This window comes from Stegodyphus dumicola, chromosome 3, assembly GCF_044657685.1.
Source record: "Stegodyphus dumicola isolate Sdum_Otavi_A_Nest chromosome 3, ASM4465768v1".
NCBI lineage: Eukaryota > Metazoa > Arthropoda > Arachnida > Araneae > Eresidae > Stegodyphus > Stegodyphus dumicola.
The window spans coordinates 247,919,599-247,947,055 of NC_140770.1; the positions used below are offsets into that span (position 1 = coordinate 247,919,599).

General features: G+C 34.6%; 1 protein-coding gene across 3 annotated transcripts in view; it reads right to left on the reverse strand.

The window, feature by feature from the left end:
* Positions 1-5,848: 5,848 nt before the first annotated feature.
* LOC118193333 (neprilysin-2-like) overlaps positions 5,849-27,457 on the reverse strand; it is a 156,784-nt gene continuing 135,175 nt past the window's right edge. For 2 of the 3 annotated variants that reach the window (XM_085814023.1, XM_035364408.2), the window contains 7 exons: positions 26,573-26,624; positions 26,355-26,416; positions 19,755-19,885; positions 15,060-15,125; positions 10,433-10,528; positions 6,345-6,421; positions 5,849-6,119 (listed from right to left, as the gene is read on the reverse strand). In XM_085814023.1, coding sequence (XP_085670149.1) covers positions 6,023-6,119; positions 6,345-6,421; positions 10,433-10,528; positions 15,060-15,125; positions 19,755-19,885; positions 26,355-26,416; positions 26,573-26,624 — 581 coding nt within the window. In that variant the 3' untranslated portion in view covers positions 5,849-6,022. The remainder of the gene's footprint in view (positions 6,120-6,344; positions 6,422-10,432; positions 10,529-15,059; positions 15,126-19,754; positions 19,886-26,354; positions 26,417-26,572; positions 26,625-27,457) is intronic. The other variant, XM_085814024.1, reaches the window with a different exon arrangement.

Genomic DNA, 27,457 nt, shown 5'->3' on the forward strand with positions numbered 1-27,457 from the left:
TTCTCAATTTGTCTTCCTCGTAAATTAGTGTCTTTGCTTTCCCACAACGGATTATGGCCGTTAAAATCACCCATTATGATAAAAGGCTCAGGCAGCTGCGTTACAAGGTCATTTAAATCCCACTGATCAATGTGCTCGTTAGGAGGCAAATAAAGTTTAGGTTTAGGTTTATTAGATTACGGCAAAGCGCTCGAGGGCTATCTGCCTTAAGGGAGGGATGCCTTCGTGGAGGACGTATTAAGGGAACTGGCTCGTATGCACGTTACACAGGGGGAAAAGCACGAAAACACCCATGCAACCAGCCCGTTCGTGGGATTCAAACCTTTTACCGAACTACCAGTGTTCAGCGACGTTACCGCTCGGCCGCTGGTGGGCGGAGGCAAATAAAGAGAAACGACTGAAACTGCAATATGAAAATTTACTTGTGGAGCCACAACTTGGGGAGATGTCGTCAAAGGAAAGTAACTTGATGGATAGTCCAGTGAGGTGAGGAGACCTACACCTCCACTGGCACGCTCACCAGCAAGTTTATCCTTCCTGACGAAAGAAAACCTCCGAAATTTTGCATGTTAATCTGGCTTCAGATTTGTCTCCTGTATTGCCAAGCACACAGGATGATAAGCATTGATCATAGTTTGGATGTCAAGGAAATTTCGGTGGAAATCGCGACAGTTCCATGAGACGAGGGTGGCCATTATGATTGATGTTTGTCCTTTCTGTGTTGTTTTTTAGTTTTCCGCGGAAGCAGATGTTTGGGAACTTCCAGTCCCTCCTCACTTCCATACTATCTGAATCTAGAGATTCAGAAATCATTCCATCTACAGAACTATTGCTGGGGCTTCTGTATTTGTTAAATGCTTTTGAGGGGACATTTTTTGGTTTGATTTGAATAACTATTTCTTTATTTTGTATGACGTGTGTTGGATTTTCCTTTTTCTTGTTTGCAGGCTGCTGGGTTTTATTTGGTGGCGTCTGTGTACTTATTGAAGTTTGGGTGTCAATGGTACGTGTTGATTTAACGGCACTGGCATATGATTGTTTATTATGATTTGTTTGATTCAAGCTGTGTGCTTTGAACTAGTCTTCTGGATTCAGCATATGAGATGTTCCTAGTGACTTTTGCCGTCTGTACTTCCTTTTCTGTTTTCCAATTTGGATATGAACGGGAAAATGCTGGATGGTCACCCTTGCAATTTATACACAGTGCCGCAGCAATGCAATTGTTGCTATCGTGGCCAACCAACGAACGTTTAGCGCCCGGCAGGTTCCCACAACAGGCCATCTTGCAATGACCCAAACGCTGGCATTGGAAGCATCTCATAGGGTTTGGAATTTAAGGTCTTATGGGGCAATTAAGATATCCAACATATATATTTATCGCCAGATCAGGCGACTTGAAGGTCAGGATGTCAAGTTTCGTGTCAATCAACTGACCTTCCTTACGCATCTTGATCCGCTTTGCAGCACAAACCTTTTGGTCAGCTAACTCGGAAACAAACTCTTCTTCAGAAACAGACAGAAGGTCGACATCCGAGATTACACCGCGATAATAATTCAATGTCTTATGCTCTGTTACAGTAACATTTTCTTTCCCAAGTTTGGTTATTTGAAGTAAGGAAGCAGACTAGATGACCGAAGTTGCATCAATAAGCAAATCTTCAGAAGGGAGGCGCTTTATATTTCTGGGCTCACCAATACAAGAATGGATGCATTTATTTATCGAAAAGGAGACATCTTTTGCAGTTCGGCAGAAGGACTAAAGACAACAAGGAAACGGGGTCTATTATTAGAATTATTTGCATTTGCATGTATACATACTTTTTAGCAGATTTTTCAAAAGAACTAGCGCTTAGAGCGACGGGACTGACTTCACAGTCTTTAATTAAATATATTTTTGAATGAGCCATATTGAAGAGAGACATTATTCGGACCCAGCAGCTCCACTCACCACGGAGTCCAACAAGGGGACGCAGAAATCTGAGCCAGGGTTAACCGGGTCTATACGCAATCTGAAGCCCCACAGTCAGCTTTCTCGAAAGCAGGAACTCCCGAAAGCTTATCCCCAAGCCACTAACCCTAAGGATGAGTGACCAACCGATTGATACTAGTGGAGACAGCTAAGTGCCTCCCGTTTCGGTCTGAAGCAGAGGCCAAAGCAGTGTGTTGGAGACAGTACCTCACCCCTCAACTACCAGGACCCTCCTTTCCAGCCTTACGAGTCTCCACGCACAACAAACATGTGGGCAGTTTTCTCGTCAAACGAAAACTAGAGACAAGGGCTGTTCCAGTTTCTTGCCTCGAGCCCCAACCTCAGAAGAGGGAAACCGCAAGGGGGATTGGAAGGAAAAAAGTGTCAGGTCAGAGGAGAGGAGATGGAAGTGAGGATAGAGCACTGGGGCTCCAGGATCGTGACACCTGTCTCACCAAGGAGATGATCCCCTGAAGTGCTAGGGTTCTTCAGGATTGCCACACCCGTACTCACAAAAGTTAGCCCCTGAGGGGGGGACGTAGCTTGGAACCAAATCATTAATTATTCTTACGGATGATCTCATGAAATTTAAAAACTCAACATTAGATGAAACTTTAGAAACTCAACATTAGCTGTTACTACGGATGCCTATTCGAAAAAGGACTTTATAGATGCTTCACTACTCATGGACGGGATTAAGTGTACTAATTAATAACAGAAGACTTGTTAAATTAACTCAATTAATCCCTGACGAAAAAGTGACCAACCAGTTGAAAATGGATTTTGAAGAACACATCGTGCTTTTGGTGAAGGACTGATCAATATTTATAAAAGTGCGATTCGTTTTGCGTTCTGAATTAATGCAAATACTAAAAGCGTTAAGTGATATTACTGAATGTTTTTATTGTTAACAAATGATTGTAATGCTCAGAATGCATGTAGTTCTAACAGTGTGAATGTATGTGATGTTAACAAATCTAAACCCAGATGATCTTCTAAGAAATTTTCTAAACGTAATGTTAATGACTACTAGGACAAAGAGGGATTTATTCTCTCTAAAAAACCCTGCTCGCCCATGTAAAATTGTTTAAGTGCAGTGTTGATGTACCGCTTACCAATAAGTTTGAAAAGCAGTCAACTAAAGAATGTAATGTAAGCGATAGTGATGTGCAAATTATTAATGACTATATGGATGTTCAAAATGATCTTGAAAATGCTATTAATGGGGCCAAACCTAAAATTCAACACATCAGGGTTTAACCCGACATTAAATTTAGTGATGTTATGAAAATTTTAGGAAAGGAGGCTAAATGTGAATTTGCGGGCAAGGTTAATGGGGACTTCCTCAAGATCTCTCCCATCTGAAGATGATCAGAGAACTATAACCCTATATTTAGATCTAAAGAAAATTGACCACTATGTGGTATTAGCCAAAACTGACAAACCTGTGAAAGTTGTTTTCCGTGGCTTCCCCATTGATTGCCCAATAGAAGATATTTCTGAAGACTTAATCATGATAGGATATAAAATGCGTCCTGTAGCACGTATGCACAGAATCAAAACAGGGATACGCATACTCTTATTCCAAGTTCCGATGGAGAACACCCCAGGGGTTGCTAGAATATACGATATTACAAAATGTTTAGACTTCTATGTCACTTTGAAAACTTATACTGTTAATAGAAGTATTGTTCAGTGTCACAACTGCCAACGCTTCCATCATTCGTCTGACACGTTCAGATTAAGACCTAGGTGTGTGAAATGTGCAGGACCTCATAAAACTGAAAATTGCTCTGCTAAAAGATAAGATATTGTACGCTGTTCTAACTGCAATCAAATAGGACACACCGCGAACTTTCGCGTGTGCCCTAAATTTTCTATATTGAATGTGTATAAAAAACCTGTTAATAATATGAAAACTAAATGATAATATAAACCCTGTAACAAAAATGTTTCTAATGTTAAAAGTCCTGCTCAGCTAAATACTCACGATGTTAAAATCAAATCATATTCAGATACTGTTGAAAATATTCCTGTTAATAATCCTAGGTTCAATCTTGCTGTTAGAAAAAATGTTACTCATAACAACGACTCAGGAGACTCTGGTCTCAATCTATTATTAGATATCATCAAATTATTCAGAGAATGGGTAAAATGTTTGAAGGAATCTCCCTCAGGGACATTCTTAGGAATGTTACAGCAAAATTACCAGAGATTCAATCTACCACCAATGCGATAGACAAATTATTTATTGTCTTTTCAATATTTGAGGATATCTTTGGTGATGTGCGCAGTAATTAATAGACTCTGCTGACCATGTTTACATGCACTTTATATGTATTTATCTTTTTCTTCGCAATGTTATGTACTTATTATTCCCACCTACAATTCCATAGTTAACTGTATGGTGTAATTTCGATATATGTTGACATCCTTGGTACCTTGCACATATTCTAATATACTCTTATTAATTTTCTATATGTGACCTCATATGTGTTTTTAATGTAGTAATGAGGCATTTATATATTTTAATACAAATTAGTGATTTTTAATGACTTTTGGTAACCATTTATGCATCAATGGATTATATGCTTATTAAAATATAATATGTGTTCCTGCTCTAATTCTTGATAGATTAATACTTTTTCACTGCCTTATCATGGTTTTTCTTATAGTTACACACCTCGCTTGTTCACCAGTTCGACGGCTTCGAGCTTTTCCCATTCGATCTGACCTTAGCGTAATGCTTTCTTTACATTCCCAGCTTGACTTATTACCATAAACTTAAAAATTATTTAAAAAAAACTTATAATGTATATTTTTAGGTTATTACCTTCTTATCATTCGAAATTTTCAATCTTTCTACAAGGGATGGGCTTATGCCCAGGTGCCCTGATGTCGCGTCGCAAACACCGTTCAACTGGAGGAAAATAGCTTATTGTTAGCGCTGTAGCATTCTACTTGTCATGGGGAAAGGAGAACGATTCCAAGAGAAATTCGTACACACCAGGGTTTTTGATGTTTGAGGAAAATATATGTGTATTCTCCCATGGTAGAGTAAGAGAAAAGAGGAAGAATTTTAAAAATGTAAACTAAAAGATGTGAGGCTATTGAGGTAGTTAAAAGGAAAAGGAAAAGAGACCTGAAATAGAGTTGAGAAAATCTTTTTATACTTCTAGGAACATATTTTTAGTTTGGGAAGTTTCTAGAGGTGCAAAGAAGGAATGATTTATCTCAATGAATCAATGGTCAATACATCTGTGTTTATATTAAAACAGCTAGAGACAAGTAGAGAAGATAAAGGAAGAAGGTGTGGAGGGTGTCTAACGAGCAAAATACTCAAGAGGAATGCAGAGACATCTGACAAGGAAGAGAAGATATACGAAAATTAGTTAGGAACGCCAGATGGTACATCACTCGCTACAATGCATATATTGAGCAAAAATTTAAAAATTTAGCAAAATATGTAAGGATAACTATCAAAGTCTCATAGCAAGATTGTGCGCATGTTAGTTATTTTAAAGCCTATATAATATTCTGATATGTATCTTTTAGTGGAAACTTCGGGAGAAAATTTTAAAGATATTAAGTAAAAGAAATATGCAAACATATAGGTATCAAGAAAATGTTGGTTAAAATCAGGTTTTATCACTATCACTTCAAAACTTCAGAAATTATTTGTTTTATTTGTAAATTTTAAAAGCTTAAATTTATCATTGCCAAAGAAAGTGTTATTTCTAGCTGTGTCTGACTTCGCAAAACATTGTGATTTTACATTCTGTAAGTTTTTAACTAAAACTAATACGTTATAAATTCTTTTCTGTGTGGTTCGAAAACGTAATACTTCTAATAGATAGGAGTAAATAAAAAGATATTAAAATCATGAAAAATTGTTTCAATCTTTATTTAAGCAACAGAAACGTTTCGTAGATTTTCGGTTAATTAAAACTTATGCATGAAACTCATGAGCTCAGATTTGCAATAACAGCAAATTACAAATAGGAGTATCGTATTAACATATTTTCTGAAATGCGGATTTATTCATTTGTACCTTCAAATTCGGCATCTGATTTTTGAATTCATAAATGAATCTTTCGGACAGTTGAAGTCCTCAGCAAATTCTGGTAGGTTAGAGAAAGATCCTATCACTCTGAAACAGAAAACAATATCGTTTAACATGTTTTTGTAGAATATTTTTGTAGAACTTTTTTTAAATGTATTGAGAAACCTATTTTTCATTAAGAACGAGGTATTAACCGTTCTAAATAAAAGTTGAAATTTTGAATATATAGGTGTTAAATATTTAATAGTATACAGGTAAAATAGCTTTAAAGCATTTCTGAAAAATTATTGAAAAATTTAAAATTTCACTTGCCTAAACTGTGCTAGGCTGTGTACATCTTCCTTTATACGTTTTGCCTCAGTATCTGGCGAGAGTTTCTTGCACATTACCTATATGAAATCAATGTAATTATTGTATACTCGTAATATAAATGCATCTTTCAATACATATGAGAATGGTTATGAAAAGATAAATTTGAAGAATGTTTTATCAACAATTGGCCATAAAAAATACTAAATTTAAAACCTAGTTGGAAATAGCTTTATAAGATAAAAATTAAATATTTAAAACAATTCAGTAAAATTTCGGTAAAATATACGCTTATAAATAAGCATGTAATGCTATCGAAATCTTACTTGAATAACATATTTTTGAAAATTTAGAAGTTTTTTAAGTCTATCGTCGGGATCAAAATTTCTGAAATATTCCGTGCTTAATAAATATTCAATAGTATTCCAATTTATTCTCATATCCTTAAAAGAAATTTATTTTTAAAGGGAACTGTAGAAATCAGGATACACATGCAGAAAACCACGAAAATCAATCATGCAGCTAGCCCATTCTTCTGGGACAAAATCCTTTCCTTCGATACGGAATTTAAATCAGTATTCGAACTCTCTTGCGAAAGCTGTGGATCATCTGCTTCTTGCCCTTTTATTTTTCAAATTTGACGTTCCATGTGTTGTTTACTTCTATTTATATTAATATTGTATTTCGAGAGGAATCAGTGTGAAAGAGAAGATTAATGAATGTACAATTAAATGAAACAAATCTGAAAGGTTTAAGATTTTAAATTATGTACCAAGGGGTGTTTTATTAACGTTTTGTGGCCTACCTTAATTTGTTAAAAATCATGTTTTTTGCACTTAAACCATAAAATTCAGTTCAACAGCAATGTCGTAAAATAATTTCAAAACGAACATTTCTTTGAAATTTCCAATACATAGTTCCGCGCGCAGGAGATAAAAAGGTTTTTCCCCCCGTACAGTGTTGCCATTGTTAGCTTTTAAATGGTTCAGTTTGTTAATCAAAAATTCGTTAAAGGTTTAAAAAATATAAAATCGATAATAAAAAAATTTCAAATTTGGGCTTTCAAATGCCCATATTCGCAAGAGGATTACGTCATTCAAAATTGGATGGCTTGTTGTTTTATCACAAAGCGAGAAACATACATACATTTATGGAGATTCTTCCAAAAACTTTTAAAGGAGATTAAGGATGGGATAATACGGCTAACCCTCCACACAAGATATGATCTCACTTTATACCTCACCTTACTCGTTCACGATGTGGGCTGAATGGGAAAAGGCATTATCATACATCAGGAGAAAATCACCATTAAGTGCTATGGTCTCACAATGAGGTCTAATAAGATTTCATTTCTATATCCTTCAGCCGTCACCGAATCATTATTGAAGATGCGAAGCTAGGAGAGTACCCCATTGACATTTCACCCATATTATGAAGTTGGTACTGTAATCAAGAAAACTCCAGATTTCTTCTCTCGGAAATTACGGGTTTCAAAGTCAACGTCTTGGCCAATTAGGGAGTTAATTATTAAACTTTAGTGGAGAGAAAAACTGAAGTTCGTTTATTCAAAGAACACACATTTATAGCAAAAGAATCATAAAGGATTAATAAAGTTGATAACAGGGATCCTACTAATACGTACGTGTATTTAATAACGATAAAATACTAGTTAATTGCTATGAATGAGCCCCAGAACAAACACATTATTTTTAGACAGTTTTATTTGTTACTAAAACGCTACAACACATTTTAAGACGTGATCTGGGATTTATAAAGGAAAACAAAATTATGTCCCTTCAAAGAAATTTCTTAAAAAGTACTTGCCAATTTTCTTTTGAGATGAAGTTTGCTGGAGTAACTTGTGCACACTAATTCATTATTCTAAGCAATTTTTACTTAAAATGGCTTGTAAAGTAATTAACCGAATATTATGCTTTCCAAAATATTAAAAGTGCATAAACGAATTAATCCTACTTCTATAAGATGAAATGATAAACTGCAAATATATTATGTCTTTATGATGATAAGTCTGTCTCCCGATTTAGTACTGGCATTATACAAAACATTTATTCTTTTCAAAACACACAGTGCAATTAATTAACTAAAGCCTGTTAAAATGTTTGACAATTGTTAAAAAAGATTTCAAATTGCAATGCAGCGTAACGTCAAACGGACATGGACGTTAAACAGGATAAAACATTATTGCCACACTGTTCTGTCATAAATGTAAAGATCATTTATTGTTCGAGAAAAAGCAGAAGGTCTCGAGACATTTAAAAATAAAAAAAAAGCTTTCTTTCGATTCTTTGTAGAGAGATATGGAAAATACGTATCAACTGCTGCAAGCACCTTTGGGAATGGTATCAATACGGCTTCCATCCGCCGTGGATTGCAATGCAACTTTTCGCCCTTATTATCATGCTTTGCATGCTTTTTTCAGGAACTGTTGAAGGTAATTGATCCCACTGCTCTGTCATTTCAAGGACTAGGATTTTCTTGGTTATTGTATGATATTTTTAATCCAAACGTCGCCTCTACAGAGCATCTCAAACATTTTCAGTGGGGGTTTGGAGTATGTAACGTGATGACCAAACGAGGCGTTAAATGGCCAGGCAGTCTAGACAATTTTGAACAGCGAGTATTCAATGACATAATGAGTTTTCCATGAAATTAAATTTATCAACAAAAGTTCTACGTTAAAGGTGAAAACGAGGCAGTAAAACTGCATCAATATATCGCTGTCCGGTCATAGTCCCAATTGCAACCACATGTGCAGCCACTGATAATGATTCCAGTCCATACTATGTTACCGCATCTGGGATATTGGTTCCTTTCATGAATATTTTCTGGATGATAACCAGTACCTCACTCATGTCAGGCGTCTACAATTTGATGACAGACTATACTTACTCTTATCTGAGAAAATTACGCAAGATCAGTTCCATTTCTTTTAATTGCAGTGCTCACAACAGAGCTGCAAATTGACAACATAGTGCTGCCTGAGCAATGGGACATACACTACAGTCATTTAATCCTCCTTCTTTCATTCGTCTGGCAGCAGTTTTCAGAAGATCCACTATACTGTAGCAACAAGAAACTGATTCGCAATCTGATGAGCTGTGCTGCGCCGAGTTCTTTTGCCGATAAGGCAACGTACCTTTCTCCTGTAAGTATTGTATGTCTAACATGATGTCTCCTGCGATAATGGGTTACACTGCCCTGCTCTTTTAAATCTCTTTCTTATTTCTACAGCCGTGGACCGAAAGCTGTCGGCGATGTTGAGCTCCTTAATAGCATCTGTTAATTTTTGCCCTTCTTCGATCTTTACAATGATATGATTACGCGTAAAGTTATTTAAATGATGTCTGTAAGATGTACCGAAGCTTTCAAGATCCTCAATTAAATCTTTCCAATGAAATGTTTTCATGTGCCAACAAAAATCAATTCCTTTAAGTCTTTTATCAGAGCGTGGTGAACAGTCCACCAAGTGAAATTTTGCATACGCTTACTTCTTCTTTCTTTATCTTGTGCTTATTCTAATTGTCTGAATTGTGCCTTCTTTCATCCTCTAGTTGTTACAGATAACCGCTCTTAGTAATTGCCCAGCACTGTACTTCAGTCATTTTTAATGGTAAAGTATTCTCCGTTAATCGAAAGTTGCTGGTGCCGACTAAGTCTATTCATATGCATCTACTGAAGGCAGATTATTGGCTGCTGTAGTCTGCTATTTTAAATATTAAGTTACTTATGTAAAAATAAGGGTGAAAGGATTATAAGACCACCACTGAATTATTAATATAGACAAAAGTAAATTAAGAAAGAGTAACACTTTAATGCTCAGGTGGCAAAGCCTTCGATTGTACTTCCAGGTTCGGGAGACAGAAGCAATACTTATCACGTTCCATAAACTTCCTAATGTCTGATTCAGCTATAATATTTTAACATAATCATATGAACCGCATTAATTTTTTATTTTGAAACAAAATTATCTTTTTATGAATACCGTAGAACCTTTTTAGCAGACATTTATCTCAAATTACTTCTACTATTAAGTAATATTTAAGTCATCTCATGTAATTAATAAGACTTACATTGGCTGCACTTATCCAGAATAACTGATTTGGCGTATACTTCAATCCCGGCAGCACTGGCTCCCTTCCATTATCTCTAACCCATGATTGGTAAGCCTGTATGGAAAAAGCAACAAAAGATAATGTAAAAAAAAATATACACTTGAAATTAAAAACTGAAATTTCTAAACACAATTAAATGAAAACAGCAAGAATATTTTACAATATTGCTTAATTAATTGTATTGTACTTAAATTACAAAAGTAAGCTGTATATTTGTTAAATTTAAATTTTTAGTTTTTTATGGCCTTTTTAAATTAGGTTATAAAATTCAAATAAAGAAAACTCAATTTAAATAAAGGAACGTGTATTGCAATAAACTGGTAACGCATGCGCAGGAAGCAAGCGAATTTTGCATTTAAGAAACTTCAGTGCTATATTAAGGTTTGATATTATACATTTCGTCAACAGCAAAGGGAATTTATTTCTTCCACCTTTGGTAAAATTTTTAAAGTAAATTGTTTGCTTGCTTTTCTAGAGTAATGTTTCAAAGCTTATGTCTTAAGATTCATTGTATAGGTAAATATAAACTATTGAATCCAGAATGTATTTTCATATTTGCCATCCTTTCTCAAAATACATAATTTGTAGCATACTGAAAATTCTTGTACACAAATTTCTTTGATGGTGCTAGATAAAACGAGTAACCACGAACGTAAGAATGACGGAAGGAGATTGCGAATTGTCGGTAGATTGGAGCTAGGCTAATCATAAGCGCAGGTGGTAATAGAGTTCAGAGAACGCCCGTGTCATCTGCAACTTGTCGAACAGTTTCAGAATATTAGATCCATATCGACAATACCAAATAACACTGCAAAAGGTGTAGAACTAGGAATGAGGATCGTTATTCAGAACTTTCAGCGCGAGAACAAAGGATTGCAACGACTTTACGTTTCTCATTCGAGCTGTAAGCTGGAACTGAGACTCAGGTTTCACGGTCTCCAGCTGCTCAAAGGCTTTATAAGATAGCGCTGTATGCCAGAAGCCCTGCCGTTTGCATTCTGCCTACCGCAGTACACAAGAGAGTGTGTATAGTGTGGTGCAGACAACATACGCCTTGGATCAGATTTCAGTGGAGCAACGTGCTTTTACAGATATGTCGAGATTCAGCTTGGACACAGATTCTCGGCGTACCTGTATCTGGAAACGGTCTGGAACATGATACCATTCCTCCCTCATCAAGGAAAAGGATCATTACAGTAGTGGATGTGTAATGGTTTGGGCAGGGAATATGTTGGAAATCATTCAAGTATATAAATATGTATCAGCATATATTATTATGTAAATGTATATCAGTATGGAAATACGTAAATACCTGTTTAGTGTCTTTATGATATAAGTGTATTAAAGTATCAATACAAGAGCGCATCAAGTAAAATATCAGTTTAAAAGTGCATTACAAACACCAGTAAAAAATGCTTTCAAGTATTTCACTACCAAACGCTATTAAAATTATTTTTTATAATGCATGAGTGTTTAAATATGCAGCGAATATGGATGTCTTCAGCGTAATTTTATATTCAGACACATGAACAGCAGTATGAAAAATGCAGAACATTTAGTAAAGTTTGAACTTGATAAGTGAAAATCTAGTGCCGTATAAGTATATATACGAATATTTGTAATCCAGATCCTAAATTAATTGTATTAAACTATAATGCGGTGAATATGCACTAAGTTTGTGAAAAACAGTTTTTTTGTTCGGAAGGAAATATTACAATAGTACTTTTTAATTATGTGTATAATAATATAATACACATTCTGTACTGTTTTTAACGTGTTTTTTTGTTTATTTGTGCATTTCTCTTTGGTGTGCCCATTGTGCACTTAATATGAATCTAAAACTGTACTGTCCAACTATAATTAAGAGCTTACAGGAGTTCTTCTGATAACATGATAGCTCGTATATAATTAACAACCCTTCGTCTGAGAACTGTTGCTGTTGGGTGAGAATTGCTAGAGACGGGCGTTTTTTACCCGCACTAGATTTGTGAGGACATGAAGCAAAACTACATAACTGTTTGGTAGAATGACAGCATATGCGGCTCTCGTCAAATGTCTACTGAATTTTGTGCTGTTTTCACTTTTCTACCATCATTATAACATCTGTTGTCAAACGTCTATCGTATGCAGTGGAAGTTTTACGACATATCGTTTTCAGTCTTACATATAATACGATGACATTCATCATATAACAAAATAATTATTCCATATTAACTCTGTTTGCATTTTGGCACCTTGTTTGGGAACTATGGGAGAAGTGACACTGAAAAAAGATCACATTTTTTGGACCCAGTTTTTATTCTTTAAAAATATTTTTGCTAAGGAAGAAGAACTTATCGTTAACTGAGATATAACCTGAAATGAATGTATTTCATTTGCCCTTTTGTTATTATTAGTGTAAAATACAAGTGCTACACTAAATCAAAAAAAATCTGAACATTCTTAAAGAAATTTCTTATTTAAATATTTAAAAACTTTTATTTCAGTTTTTGAGATGTCTTTGATTCTCCTCCGGAAGCCCTGCAAACGTTTTGAATAGCCAATGAGTAGTAGCTTTTTTGCTGCTAGGCTCTACTTCTCTAGCTCTGGAACAATTCAGTCAAAAGTTAAAAAGATGTGCATGTACATAGAAGACGAAACGTGTTTACTATTTTGTTCGAAAAAGAAACTATGAGACTGGAATACTTAATTATTGATTTGATTTAATTATTGTCTATGAGCTAATTATTGCTATTGTTTGTAACGCTATAATTCTTAATAAACGCATTCCTGGAATTTATGTACTACTAATTACAAAAATGCATCTATCAAAATGCTGCACCCACCACCATGTTTAGTTATCCTGACTGGAATACAGATAAAACCGGGTTGGGGGTGTTCGTAAGCGTATAGTGTCTATAAGGAAAGAAGGGACTCAAAACACACGGCAAGCCGTAGGTCCTTTCAAAAGGTTGTCTTAGAGAGAGTCCCAAGGACCGCCTTCCTGGCTGTTCCCACTCAAAATTGGGGGCGTAACACATAGGATTATACTTATACAACCAGTGATGGAATTGAGTTGTCCCTCCAGTTTCTACGTCTACTTGACTTCAGCTAATAACACGTTTACGAAAATAAGGAAGAATTAATTTATATCCAAATCATTTTTGTGTTGCTATAATCTATTCAAGTCAAACTTATTCTATTCTTTCTTAGCTTTTTTTTTTCAGTATAACTTATGTCCCTTGATCTTTTGGTACAACATAATGAAAAAGCAGTAAAAAAACTAAACGGTTGTAGAGCCATTCGGAAGCAGGGCAGATTAAAAATATGCAACGCTTTTGCCAGGAATTGAACCGCGGACCTCTGGAATACACGTGCAGACCACCACACCACGGAGGCATGCCAAGAAGGCAGGAGAAATTCCTTATATACGCCCCGTTTTAAAGTTTTTAGAGGACTCAATCGCCAAATCATGAGTGTGGAGAATCATCATCCACCACTCTTTTAGTTCGGGAGCCAGTGTAATCGCATAATTTATTTTTGGAAGCAAGCAAGATGAAAAATATGCAACGTCTTCGCCGGGAATCGAAACACTGATCTCTGGAATACGCGCTGAGCGTGCAGACCTCCATACCACGAAGGCATGCCAAGAAGGCGGAAGAAATACCTTATATGGTAATAATTTGAAAATTCATATTCTCCAAACAGGCCGGTAGCATGACAGTTTTGTGGTTTTCCCATGTGTAACATTAATTTTAACAAGGTTTCTTTCCTGAAGGCATCCTTCAGCTTAGCTGTGCCATATTCCATGTAATCCAAATAATAGTATATAATCGTATTTGTGCACTCGCAGCAAGTGCCGCATTTGTTTTATTCTTATTCCTGCCTTTAAACGATACTTCATCTTTTTGGTTGTAAATATTTTAAAGCAGATAAGGTCATTCAGATTTTGCACGTTACTTCTTCTGCATATTTCTTAATAAAAAAGCTAGTTGAAGGAGGAAGCTTGAGTTCTATCGCAACTCTAAGCGACATAAATTCTAAAAATAAAGAGAAATAGCTACATGTAACTGAACAGAGCAACAAATGCTGATGAATTTGCTGCTGAACAAAAGACGAATATTTTGAGTTAAAATCGCTAGTACGGGAAATAAATCTAAAAGTACAATAGAGAATTCAATAAAATTTTATTCTGCAGAATATATCTCATTTGATCCAAGGACCCTCATACTGAGTTGATTCATATTTTAATCTTTATGGGGATAAATCGAAAGAGCTTAGCAGAATATTATACGTATGAAAATCCTTTATGTATTCTTGAAAGTACTTACTTAAAATTTCTAATATTTTGCAAGTTGATAAAAATCGCGAGATATAGAGTTGCTCCAAACATAAAAATATTGCATAATTATAAAGCAAGCAACAACATAAAAATGAAATAAAATCTCACAAGGTAAGAAGTATACATAGCGCCAAAAAATTGCAATAACATAATAAAAATTTTAAATAACAAATACATGAAAAAACACCAGAACACAAAAAAATTTTAAAAATATGCAGCAAAACAAGTACAGGCTTTCAGAATCATTTACAGAACATTTCTTACCTGATAAGCTAGCTGGAAAGCTATGTTATCAGCTATATCTTCTTTGTGTGTTTTTTTACTGTCCATCTGTCAAAGACGCAATTATTTTAATACATATTCCGAAGTTAGTTTATTTATAAAGAAGAAAAATTGCAACAGTTGTTCAGAATAAGTTCATTTTTTAAAACTTCGCGGGAAATATTGTTGTAAGTCTGAAAAGTTATTTGAGACGTTCGTAAAATAATAAATAACAAGAAGTTCCAAACCTAATCCAATTATTTACTAAAAGCTATAACAACTGAAGCAAAACCTGACATTGCAGCTTTCAGCGCATAATTGCTTTAAAATTAGAACTTCGATTACTTTTTATTTATATTTTTTATTATTTCACATACATGGCCTGCAGCTATTACAAAATATTTGCGCATATTACGAAAGAAATTTTAATGTTATACTTATTTAAAAGCATTTACATAACCTATTAAGGTATGTATAGATTGCTTTGAGAGAAAGAGAAATTCTAATAAAACAGCTCAATGATTAAAATTTCCATAATTCCATAAGAAATTTCCTCAAGACTAACGCGAGCTAAATTCTCGACACATATTGTAAGAATCATTTTTAGTTGGAACTGTGAGGAACTCTTGTCGTTAGACAGAAAACGTTACGTCGGAATATATACCAAAATCATTTGCTTTAGTCTTCTCAATGAGCAAGAATTTGCAAAGACAACAAAAAAGCTTAGAATCAAAGATTTGTACTATAAAAAATATTTTCACTTGATTTTCGATTAATTCAAGTTTTATTACTAAACTAACTGGGCCTATTATATTGTACTACGTATTATATTTTCAACGCTGACTGAAGAATTAAATCGTAAAGTATAAAGGCAAGGAGAGTCACATAAAAGTAACAAGTAAAGGCAACAGATAAAAGCATAGTGGTTAGGAAAGCCTACTACAGTTCCGAAGGGCTCGGGTTCGAATCTCGGAGAATAAATGGATGTTTGTAAATATATAGTGTCGGTGCGGCATGGTGGCACTCTAAATATGGAACGAACCGAAAGTCTTCTGGTGTGGATCGATGGAAGTGGATAGGCGTGGGAGACTCCCGAATTCCCCCCCAGGGGGTGCTGTCTCTCAAAATTAGGGTTGAAAAATAGAAGTCCAACCTCTCCTCAGAGCAGGCTCTGGCAACCATTGTTCCGTGTAATATGGGCACCAAAACAACAGCAAATGAAAGAAATTTATAAATTTTCATAATATCTCTTTTTAACATATTGGGTCATATAAAAAATCTACGCGCTTTTTTGCCACTAGATGCTATAGATGCTATATATCCGGCAGCACTTTTCCCCCGATTGTTTCAAACGAACATGAGCTTAAAATGTGATATTCAGTTTCTATTATTTGTGAAAATAGTTTTCTAATTTGTTGCTCGTGTGAAAAGTTATATTGATTTGAAATTGAGTGAAATACCTGAAGAAATACGGTATGTGATGCTTTTTTACTATAAAAAAGGAAAAAACACTTCAAACCATGCCGAAAATTTTGTGAAGTATACAATGAGAATGTTCTGAGTGAACGAAGGACCCATCAGTGGTTTGCTCGATTGCATTCCTGAAATTTCGATGTCGAAATTGGAAGGGAATTGTCCATTATGAGCTGCTGCAACGTGGCGAAACCATCAAGTTGGCCTTGTACTATACACAAGTCGACCGTTTGTACGAAGCAGTCAAGAAATAACGACCAGACAATAGAAAGGGAGTTGTGTCGGGGCCCGGCCTTTTCCCTCCTATTACTATGAGCGAGGAACTGCAAATACACAAAGATGTGTCTGTGGAGCCATGGGCCAACCGAACCGTTACTTGACCCAATGGCCTTCTAACCGCACAGTGGCATGTGCAGCTTCCAGAACAGGCAGTTCCTCATAAACGTTATCTGATCAAACAGCCAGTATTTCACAGCAAAATATGCAAGATAATAAAGAAACTGGAGGAATTGGGAACATACTTGTGCAGTGCGGAATAGATCACAGTCAATCTCTTTCTTTATTTATTTTTTCCCCTTCAGATTTAGTAAAGATCAGCATTACGTAAGCGCTGTATATATTATGAAACATGTATGTTATATGTATTATGGCCAATGAAAATTATTATGAATTATGCATTGCGTAAGTACGGTGTATATTATGATACATGTATGTATTATGGCCAATGAAAATTTAAACATATATTATGAAAAATGATCAATGTATTATGAACTATGTCTAAGCATGTATTACGAAACAGGATCTATGTGTTATGAACTACTTGTATGTAAGCATGTACTGTTAAATATGTCTATTATGAACTATGTAACTATGTAAACATATATTATGAACTATGTAAGCATGTTTTATGAACAGGATCAATGTATGCCCTTATGGAGCCCATGAGGTGTTGCCCCGGATAGTTGCGGAGTCTGGACTAGACCGAAATAGTCTAAGCCGCACGGGTGTTCAGACTCTGCTCTCAACTCAACTCATCATGACAATGCGCGGCTTCGCACGTTTTAGATGACTCGGAACAAACTGACGGTACTTGGAAGTTTTGATGCACGCACCGTATAGCTCGGAATTTGCAGCATCTGACTACCATTTGTTTCGGTCTCTGCCAAACTGTCTTAATGATAAAAAATTGGCCGACCGAAGCGCCGCTGAAAATCACTTGGCCAAGTTTTTAGACTATAAACCACAGAAGTTCTACACCGATGGACTTATGAAGCTACCCGAAATATGGCCAAAGGTCATACATAATAATGGTCAATATGTAATTTCTTAAAACTGATTTTCAACAAAGACAATTTTTGTTCAAAAATGTACCAAAAAAGCTCAGAGACCTTTTGATATGACCCAATATTTCTTAAGATTAGTACAGATTGTAACAGTGCATTTTTTTATCGTAATAAACAATCTCATTTGCTAATGAAGACTTTCAAAGAACTTACATTAATTAGTCAGATCAGAGGTCAAATGATATGCTTATGTCTTATAATGCGCTACGTCTGTAGGAAAATATGCAGTTCTGGTACACCATAGTAGTACACGGCAACTATTAAGTGGTAGCTTAGTTGCTGAATCCCAATGAGTATAAGCTTGATTTTTCATACTTCCTGCTTTAGATAAACTAAATCCTGAAATGCGTCCGAACTAAAATACACTAAACGATAAATTTTCCCTCTTCGGATCGGTAGGCCGTGTGTCAGCTCGTTCTCCAGCTGCTTTTAAAGTTGGGAAGCAAAAAAGAGTAAAAAAACAGCATCCGCCTATTCAACAATACTGCAGTATAAATGTTTAAATGCATCAAGATAAAACCTGGGCGATCCGTGTTCTGGCGACCGAGCAGTTAGTATTTTATGTTTACTCTTTCTAAATATCTATTAATCTTTATTACTAAACCCTAATTAAGTGCTATTTAGTACGCATATAAATGGAATTCTGCTGTGTGTGAGGATAAAGAATTATATTGATAAAAATATAGCTATTCAAACAAGCGGTTAGACAGTCAGGCATAGACAAAGAGAAAGAGTACCGTGATATCTTATGGATGGTTTATTTAATTACGGCACAGCACTCAAAGGCTGTCTGCCCAACGGCAGGAATGCCTTCGCGGAGGACGTTCCAATTGGATCGTATACACGTTAGACGTGGGGTAAACCACGAAAAAACCCGGTTACAGCCGAAAACATCGCGGACGAAAACGTCGCGGAGAAAACAACGCAAGGAAAAAACGTCGTGCCACAAAACATCGTCGTCGAAAATTAAATTTAGTCGTCGTCGAAAATATCGTTGTAAAAAATAAAATGTCTACAAATGATCGCATGACGATAGCATCGCAGACGTGCTTTTTTCAGGTTTTTAATAATTGGGATTATTATGGGAATATTAAACCTGAAATTAATAATTTCAGGTTTAATATTCCCATAATAATTTGTGAGCGCAAGATGTGAAGAAGGATAATTTTTACTTTCACACTTTTTTATAAACTAATAAATTTTTGCTGAGAAAATAAGAAAACTTGCATAGAAAATTAATGCAACTTATAGCACTTAATAGAATTTTAAAGCGACATAGTTAACTAAAAAAGGCCATTAATAAATGATTTTTGTAAAGTTTTTAATGGTAATTTTTCATGAAAAGTATAATCTATGAGTTGCATTTAATTTTCTATGCTTAAGTTTCCTTCTTACTTTTTTAAGCAAAGATTTATTAATTAATAAAAAAATGTGAAAGTAAAAATTATCCTTCTTCACATCTTGCGCTCACAAATTATTATGGGAATATCCATTTACAATTATTAAAACCTGAAAAAAAAAAGCATGTGTGCGATGTTATCGTCATGCTATGATTTGAAGACACTTCATTTTTTATCACGATATTTTCGACGACGATGTACCAAGATGTTTTAGAACTGCGATGTTTTCTTCCACGATGTTTTGTAGCGCGGCGTTTTTGCCTTGCGTTGTTTTTTCCGCGACGTTTTCGTCCGCGATGTTTTTGCCGCGATGTTATCGGCGGACACCAAAAAACCCAAACAGCCAGCCTGTTTACTTGGATTAGAGCCCCGGATCGGACTACCAGTGTTCAGAGACTTTACTCTCGGCATCCGGTGGACTAAATTTCTTACGTATTGTTCGAAGTGCAGAAAATAGAGGAAAGAACCTATATTTATCTCACCTTCTTTTCACTATAAACAGAATAATTTGCATATTGCTCCAAGAAACACTTGGTTTTTAATTTGAAATGTTCATTCGTTTCGTTGCTCCACCCGTTGCCGATAATATTAAAATGTTCATCGAATATTTGACCTGTAACATAAGCATCGCTTGTGTAAATGATTGATATAAAGAACTCTATGAATAATATCAAATACGGAACTTCTGATTTAAAATATAAATTTTAATATAAAAATATTATTTACCCCTTAAGAGACAAAATGAATTTTATCCATTAAAAAGACGCATTAAGTGATAAATATTCTTTGACCCTTAATGGGTCAAAGAATATTTAACCATTAAGGGACAAAAACTTAGACTTAAATAAGTAAAAAACGAAAGAAGATGTATAAATTTGCCTAGCGTTTTCGTAGTATACAACATTTATTTACCTAGTAAATGAAGCAGCTTTAGGGGTACTTATCAAAATGTATTTAAAGGATTTGGGCAATAGTGTGACATTAAAAGTTTCTCGAAAATAATATATGCTTGCATGCCCAAAAAAATCTCACAAACGCATAAAACTCAGCTAAAATACTGCAAGAATTTTCATAAGACTACGGCTTGCACTGTTGAACTAATTTCCGAAGCGTGCTGTCCGGTTCATAAAAAACAGCATAAACGTGCCTTATATTATGATCATGGTATTAAGAGGAATCTAGGATCCTAGTGTTAAAACATTATAACGTAAGGTTACAAACGTTTGCATCAGCAAGAGTCACTAAAAAGTTTGAAATTATAAAATTATTAGGTAATTCATTGTATTGTTTTTAATTTAGGAGTTTAATAATAATGATTTATTTATTTATTTGTGAATTTATATTATTATCACATTTCGGGAAAATGTAAGTTTTTCAGTAAAAACAAAAAATGGAAATGTTGCAAAAAATCATTCCCTCTAAGTAAAGCCTTAAAGTTGGGTTCTTCAGGTAATAATAAATAAATAAATACATAAATAGAAACATTATTTGAAAGATAACATCTTTGTAATTTCAATATTCTCTTTTTTCATTCTTTGTCTTATCCTCTTAACTACGGTGTTAATATATGCTAATGTACGTCTCGGCGTCCATGCTCAAGGTACTAAAATGGCTTAGCTGTGAAACTTTTGGCACAGAGTATTTTGTTTTAAGACTTTATATGTTATTAACATGATTGTTTTGACTAATCCGTATAATAAGTTGTTTACGAAACCGTCAATGAGCTTAGCTTTCGGAATATCTTTGAAAAGTGGTATTTTAAATAACATTTCTAATAAGTGCGGCTTCAAAGTTAATACAAAGTTATCGCGGCTATAGGTGAAAAACATGATCTACAATCGTGCTTATAAGATTCATTTTTCTATTGGACACCGTGTGTAAATACAATTAATTAAAAGTCTTTGTTGATCATCAGTATCATATCCTGCGTTATTCATCAAATTCATTTTCATCGTTTGCAAAATACATTTTATCTTATCCTCAAAATGAACAACACTCTGATGCACAAAAGAAGATTTTAATATAATTTCACTCTACAAGATATACACTTACATGCTGAGAACGGCTCCAGCTCTGTTTCATTTTTACTTTGTTGAGGTTAGGTTACAGTTTAGAATTTTGCTTCAAATTATACGTTTTATGTACACATGTTCTTTGTAACAAGTTTTAGAATTTGATAAGTCAAAAGCTTCTCATTGTTAAATTATTAGCTATATTACTCAATCGTTTTAACTGCACGTAGTTTGCTCTTACAGTAAATGTAGTGGCAGTTTTTTAATATGTCGCGTTATTTCAGATTCACATCTTGCTCAGGGAGTACATTTATTATGCTATTTAAGTTGTATTGTACAGCTCAGTGCCTCTTGTTGACAGGAAAGTCATTATGTTTGTTATTTCTTTGAGATGGTTGTTCTTGATATCATTACTTGAAAGAGAACTATTTCTTTTCCTGAGTATAGAATTTTTAGTTGATGTTCAGCTGCGAGGAAGCACATAAATACGTAATGTTAAAGGTTGCCTTTTTCATCGCATGCAAGTTAATCTGACGCAGCTACGTTCCTTGCATAAACGTACGTAGAAAAAGGACCATGTTTCATTATGAACGACGTTATCTCTCTTGTTATTGAACTGAGTGCAGTGCTTACTTTTGGAAACAGTTGGTAAATCCCTCTCCTTTGTTCGATGGTGTCCCACTAGATCTGCATTTTACCCTACTAGATTCGAAGGTAATGAGTTTCTTGAGGTCCAAGCCAGGCCATAAGTTCTGTGTATTTTAATCACTACCAGTTTATTTGTCCAGGATGCCAGCCTCAACGTTATCTTTTGTACTTGCATGTGCTTTTTGATTTTGTGAAATTGAAGTTCTTTCTGTAATATCATGGATTACTTCTGAGATGCGGTACGGGCTCGCGATGGCGTACGTTGCTGAAAGATACTCTGTGAATGCATATGATGCTTTTAGGACGTTTTATTATGCTGTATTTTATTGCTTCCAGAAGCGATACTGATTCCGCCTGGAATACCATGTTTTGTTCCTCTAAGTAACATTCGTTTGTTCGACATTTCAATTGCTGAGTTAAAGTTTAGGGAGATTTTCATTGCGTTTTCTTTTTTTCAAACAAAGTTCTATAATTATATGCAGAGGAACCATCTGCATATAGTTATAGAAATATATTTTCCTTTGCTTCTTCTTTCATGGTTAGTGTGATGTTACTTTTATTGTCTAAGTTGTGCTTGTTTGTGTGTATCGGTGACAAGTACGTTTCTGCTATTTCCACAGAGTTGCAGTTGCTATTCTTTCGTAGTTGGAGTACTGTTGTGCTGCAGAATTTTTGCTCACTTCATGTGAAAGAAGTGGTGTGCTGATAGCGATCTGGAGAAGGGCTTACTTTCATGTTGTTCTGTAACTTACTGTATAGTTGAGTAAGAATTCCGCTGATTTGCATGAAGCATTTTTTTTCTTTTTGTTATCATCCGTTCTGTCCATATGGCTACTCCGTGTAGGACAGTCTTCTCGATTACTACATGATAAATGAGTTTGGGTGTTGGTTTGCTCATCCCCCAACCTATTCAGTCCATTCGGTTTAAATTGTTTGGGAGTTTGGAGGTGTTGCTGTCAATATGGCTCAGAAGATCTGTAAACTCAAGATTTTCGTAAATTATGACGCCCAGGTATTTTAGTCAGTTAAATTTTTTTAATTTTTTTTCATTCAATTTCAAATTTTGGAAATCCTGTTATTGTTTGACAAAGTTTGTGGATAACTTAGGCTTAAGACTTTTTTTGAAAAAAAATATTAGTTTGTGCTGTTTGCATACAGAATTGAAAATTTCTAGTGTGTTGTTTACATTTCTTTGTAACCGTCTCTAAGGCTACCACTCACGGCAAAAGCCACGTCGTCCACGAAAGTGATACGTTTAGACTGTTGGGGGACATTTGGGCTTTATGATTTTCTCAAACGCCAAGTTGATATAGTCTGCGTTTAGAGATAAGCCCTGCGGACAGTGTCTGACTTGTACTTTTTCAAATGTGCGGTTATTAGTTAAAATTACGCTGAGTTCGTTGGTGAAGCAATCTTGAAATATTTTATGAATGCTTTTTTGGCATTTCCTGTCTTTCACTGCGCCTAGCATCTTTGGTCAGGAGAGGAAATTGAAGTCATTTGAGGAGGTAGACACAACATAGCTGAATGCTGATTCTATTTTTTATTTCTTTCTATCCTCTCTAGAATTACATTGATTGCATGTACAGGGCTTTTATCTAGGAAACCATGTTTATTGGCAAATTTTATTGGCTTGCTGAATTGGACTTTCTTATATGATGTCTGAAGTTGTTCAAGCTGTTCACCAGGGCTCTCTCCAGCACTTTTCCGTTTGCAAGAAGAACGTTTATTGTTCCTGTTTATTGTAGTATTATTCCTATTGTGAATCTAAGTCTGATGCATTCTGACATTTTTCTGTTTGGCGCTAACAAACACTAGAACTAGCACATGAGAAGTATACTATATTATCCCCATGCTACTAGCCCTTTCAGGGGCGGTGGTTTCGCCTTGAAACCACATTTTCAACATTTTTTTTTAATTTAGAAAATTTGGTTTCATTTTCTCAAAACCGCTGCTAAAATTAAATTACATCTTAAAGCTGATAACAGATGGCAGCACTAAATCTTTTTGGGCATCCATTATACGAATCGTTCAAAAATACCTTGTTTTTCTCACTGTTCTTTTTGGGCTATTTTAAGAACAAAAAAAAAAACAATTTTTAATTTTTCCACAATATATTTTATAAGCAGGCATCAATGATTAATGAAATGTCCTTAGTTCACACAAAAAAAGTAATGGAACCCTTTTAATTTTGAATGTTTTCAGCGCGGTTTCAGCATGAAACCACCGCCCCTCTGAGACATCGAAGAAAGGATCAGATGACGCAGTCGCGAGATTTTTTACAGCTGTGTTTATTTCTTTCGGATCACTGCTGTAAGCAGTTGCACCATATCTTCGTTTGAGTGGCTTCAAAGATGAGGATTTATGGAGCTTTTGAGAGTGGGAAAACATTTCTTATTTTTTACAGAGTCACAGAGCACACTGAAGAACACTCACAGTTGCGTTTTTATGCTGCTTCTCTTAGCCCTCGCTTTTCTCATTCTTCTAGTTCATAGTAAAATATTTGTATACATCTAAATTTATTTTATTTCCACATATAATTGTCTTAGTTTTTAACATAATTTTTATAAATATTGCATAGTTTTATCTAAGTAATTTAGTGCATTATTAGTTACTTTTTGTCTCTTCCTGTTTTAAATTTTTTATTTATAATTAAAAATGCGTGTTTATGCAAATATTACTTACTTCATTAGTTGTTCAGTAATTTACTAGTATAATCTGCAATGTGGGTTACGTTCAAATACTTTCCAGCAAAGTAAAGATAAATAAGCAAATGCTTAGTCTTAAATGCTCTAGACGGGTGCTGGTTTCAAGGCGAAACCGGTCCCCTTTCCATAAAGGGGGACGAAAAAAAATTTTTTACACTCATTTATGTTGTCTATAGGGCCATTGCATGTCATTATGCTTAGTTTTTCATAACTTTTAAAAAATTATAACATTGCTCCACTGAAAGGGCTAAGAGATAAGATCAGAGAAGTGATATATCCAATTGTAACGTTTCAGCTCTCAAACTCATCGCAGAGAATATCAAATCTCCAGTATATCGCCTTCATTCTTTTGAAAAAAAAAGCTGCCACCTTCATTTAAAAAATTTATATGATTCATGGTTTGATAAACCTGTCAAGGGCGCAATGGATTTCTCAACTTTCCCGTTCCGAGAAGCCTACTAATTCATAGAGTAGAAGAGGAATGAACAACTGGTGGACAATAAACATCTTATCACTGTTTGAGTTTCATCATTCGATTGGGTATGGTACCTCTCCCTATTCCTATCATTTTCTTTCATAATAAAATAAACCAAACCAAACCTATCTCTATTCACCTTTCAAAATGGGGAGACATATAATGAATTAAGGCACTTTCCTTGAATGCTTTTGTGATAGAAGTTGTTTATTTAAATATTTCTCATTTCGAAGTAATTAAAGTTCTTGAAGTAGCGTCTAAAATTATTTGTAGTACATAACTCACAAACATCTTTATTTGGCACAGGTGATCTCCTCCTATTCCATTCCTAGTCATCATTTAAGTGAATGTGAGCGATAACTGAATGTGAGCGATAACTGAATTATTTATTAAAGCAATATCTCTTCTTCCTTGAGCGCCCTTGCGATGTCAGTGGATTAAACCACTTATATCGTAAGCAATTAAATGGATTCATTCCCTGGTTCAAATCTCAGTAAAGAAGAAGATGAGTTTTATCATTTCAGGGACTTAAAAGATTATTAGCCCAGTGTTAGTGCCCAGAAATGCTATTAATCTCAAAACGGAATTTTGCGTTGAATGATTTAAATCCGATGTATCACTTTTCAAATTATAGTAAATAAATATTATCGCCCTATATTTAAAGAAATTAAATAATTAAGAATCTACATGAATCATGCATGTTTTTCACACTGTGGAAAACTAACGACAGTTAGAGTCATCAAATTTTGAATAACATAGTCCTCCACCCGAACACCGGCACGCGGATGACGAAATTTGAATTTTGGTCTTCCTTTTATTGTCTATTTCATATTTTTTAAACTTAAAATAAAATTTTGATTGAAAAACTTACAATTTCAAAGCGAGCAGCGACAACGCAGTAGGGAATGAAACATTTGTATGTCCAGCGCACGAGTCTGTCTATCAGAAATATTTATTTTAGTTTATTATATACTATTTATTTATTATTTATTATTATTTTTATTTTATTATGTATACATTATATATTAATTTTCTTTTTTTTTTTTTTTTTTTATCTAGCAATTTAAATTTTGTGAGATATTTCAAGGGACAGTATTATAATGATGTACTGTGATAGATGATTATAGTGTTTCGAAATTAAATGCTAGATTTTTAGCTTATACCTCAGCTTTTAGAAAGCTCTATGCGGAGTAGTTTTGCTTATTGAATAATTTAAAAATTGTTTAAGTAAAGAATTACCACTGAATCCGTGAATAAGTTCGTGTCCAAAAATGTAACCTACAGCTCCAAAATTAAGGTAACTGAAATAAATGTACAAATAAATACCTTCAAAATAGCTCTTTAATACTCTTTAATACATATCTCTTTAAATACAATTAAGTGAAATAATTGTAAAGAAAATATGCATTTTTAAGTTAAATGAAAATTTAAATAAATGTATTAGATACATTACTAACTGTGGTCGATCCTTGTTGAATATGGGATCCTGGAATACGGCAGGTGGAACTTCTGTTGAAAGAATGATGTTACTGAGAAATACAACTCCAATAATAAAATTAAGAAGCGATTTAATTTAGATTTAGCATTTTGAAATAAATATTGTTGCGTTCGTTACGAAATGAATGCACAAGTCCGATGAAAAGTGAACAAAATTTATTATTATCACAACAAAAATTTCATCAGATATTCTTTCACAATTACAATATCTCACAGTAGTTATCTTATTTACTCAAACGTTCAACAGAAGTTAATTCAAAACAGCTAAAGTAAGCTAATCCGCGAATTCGCTACAATTAACAAGAGCAGTTTTCTAAACAAACTCTTAAAACAACAACAAGCTAACTAAAAATAACTGACTGAATTGAAATCGAAATCGAGTGAATGGTTAGGCGGCATTTAGTAGCCTCTGCTACTTTAACCGTCTCTGTTGGAGATATACCCTAAGGCGTTGGGAAGAATTAAAAATTAAGGTGATTTACACAGACTGAATTGAGAGGTTTTCCTCCTTTTTATAAGATTTTGAAATCGAGCGCGAGAACTTTCTGGAGTTTTCTCGAAATCAAAAAGAGATATTTATTAAATGTTAAATGCACGCGCTCTTGTATTTTCAATTTTTCCGGCTTAGGTTTTTTCTAATATTCGTCACGCGCTGCACTGCGCGGGAAATAAAAGCATTTAATTTACAATTCAACTAACATTAGCTATTTAAATACCAAATCGGAAACAAACATCTGGACTTTTAATAAATGAAATATTTTATCGCCTGATAGTTGCAAATACATATTTTTAGGCAAAGCAATTCTTCATTTACTGAATACAAAAATAGTAAAATAAAGTCATTC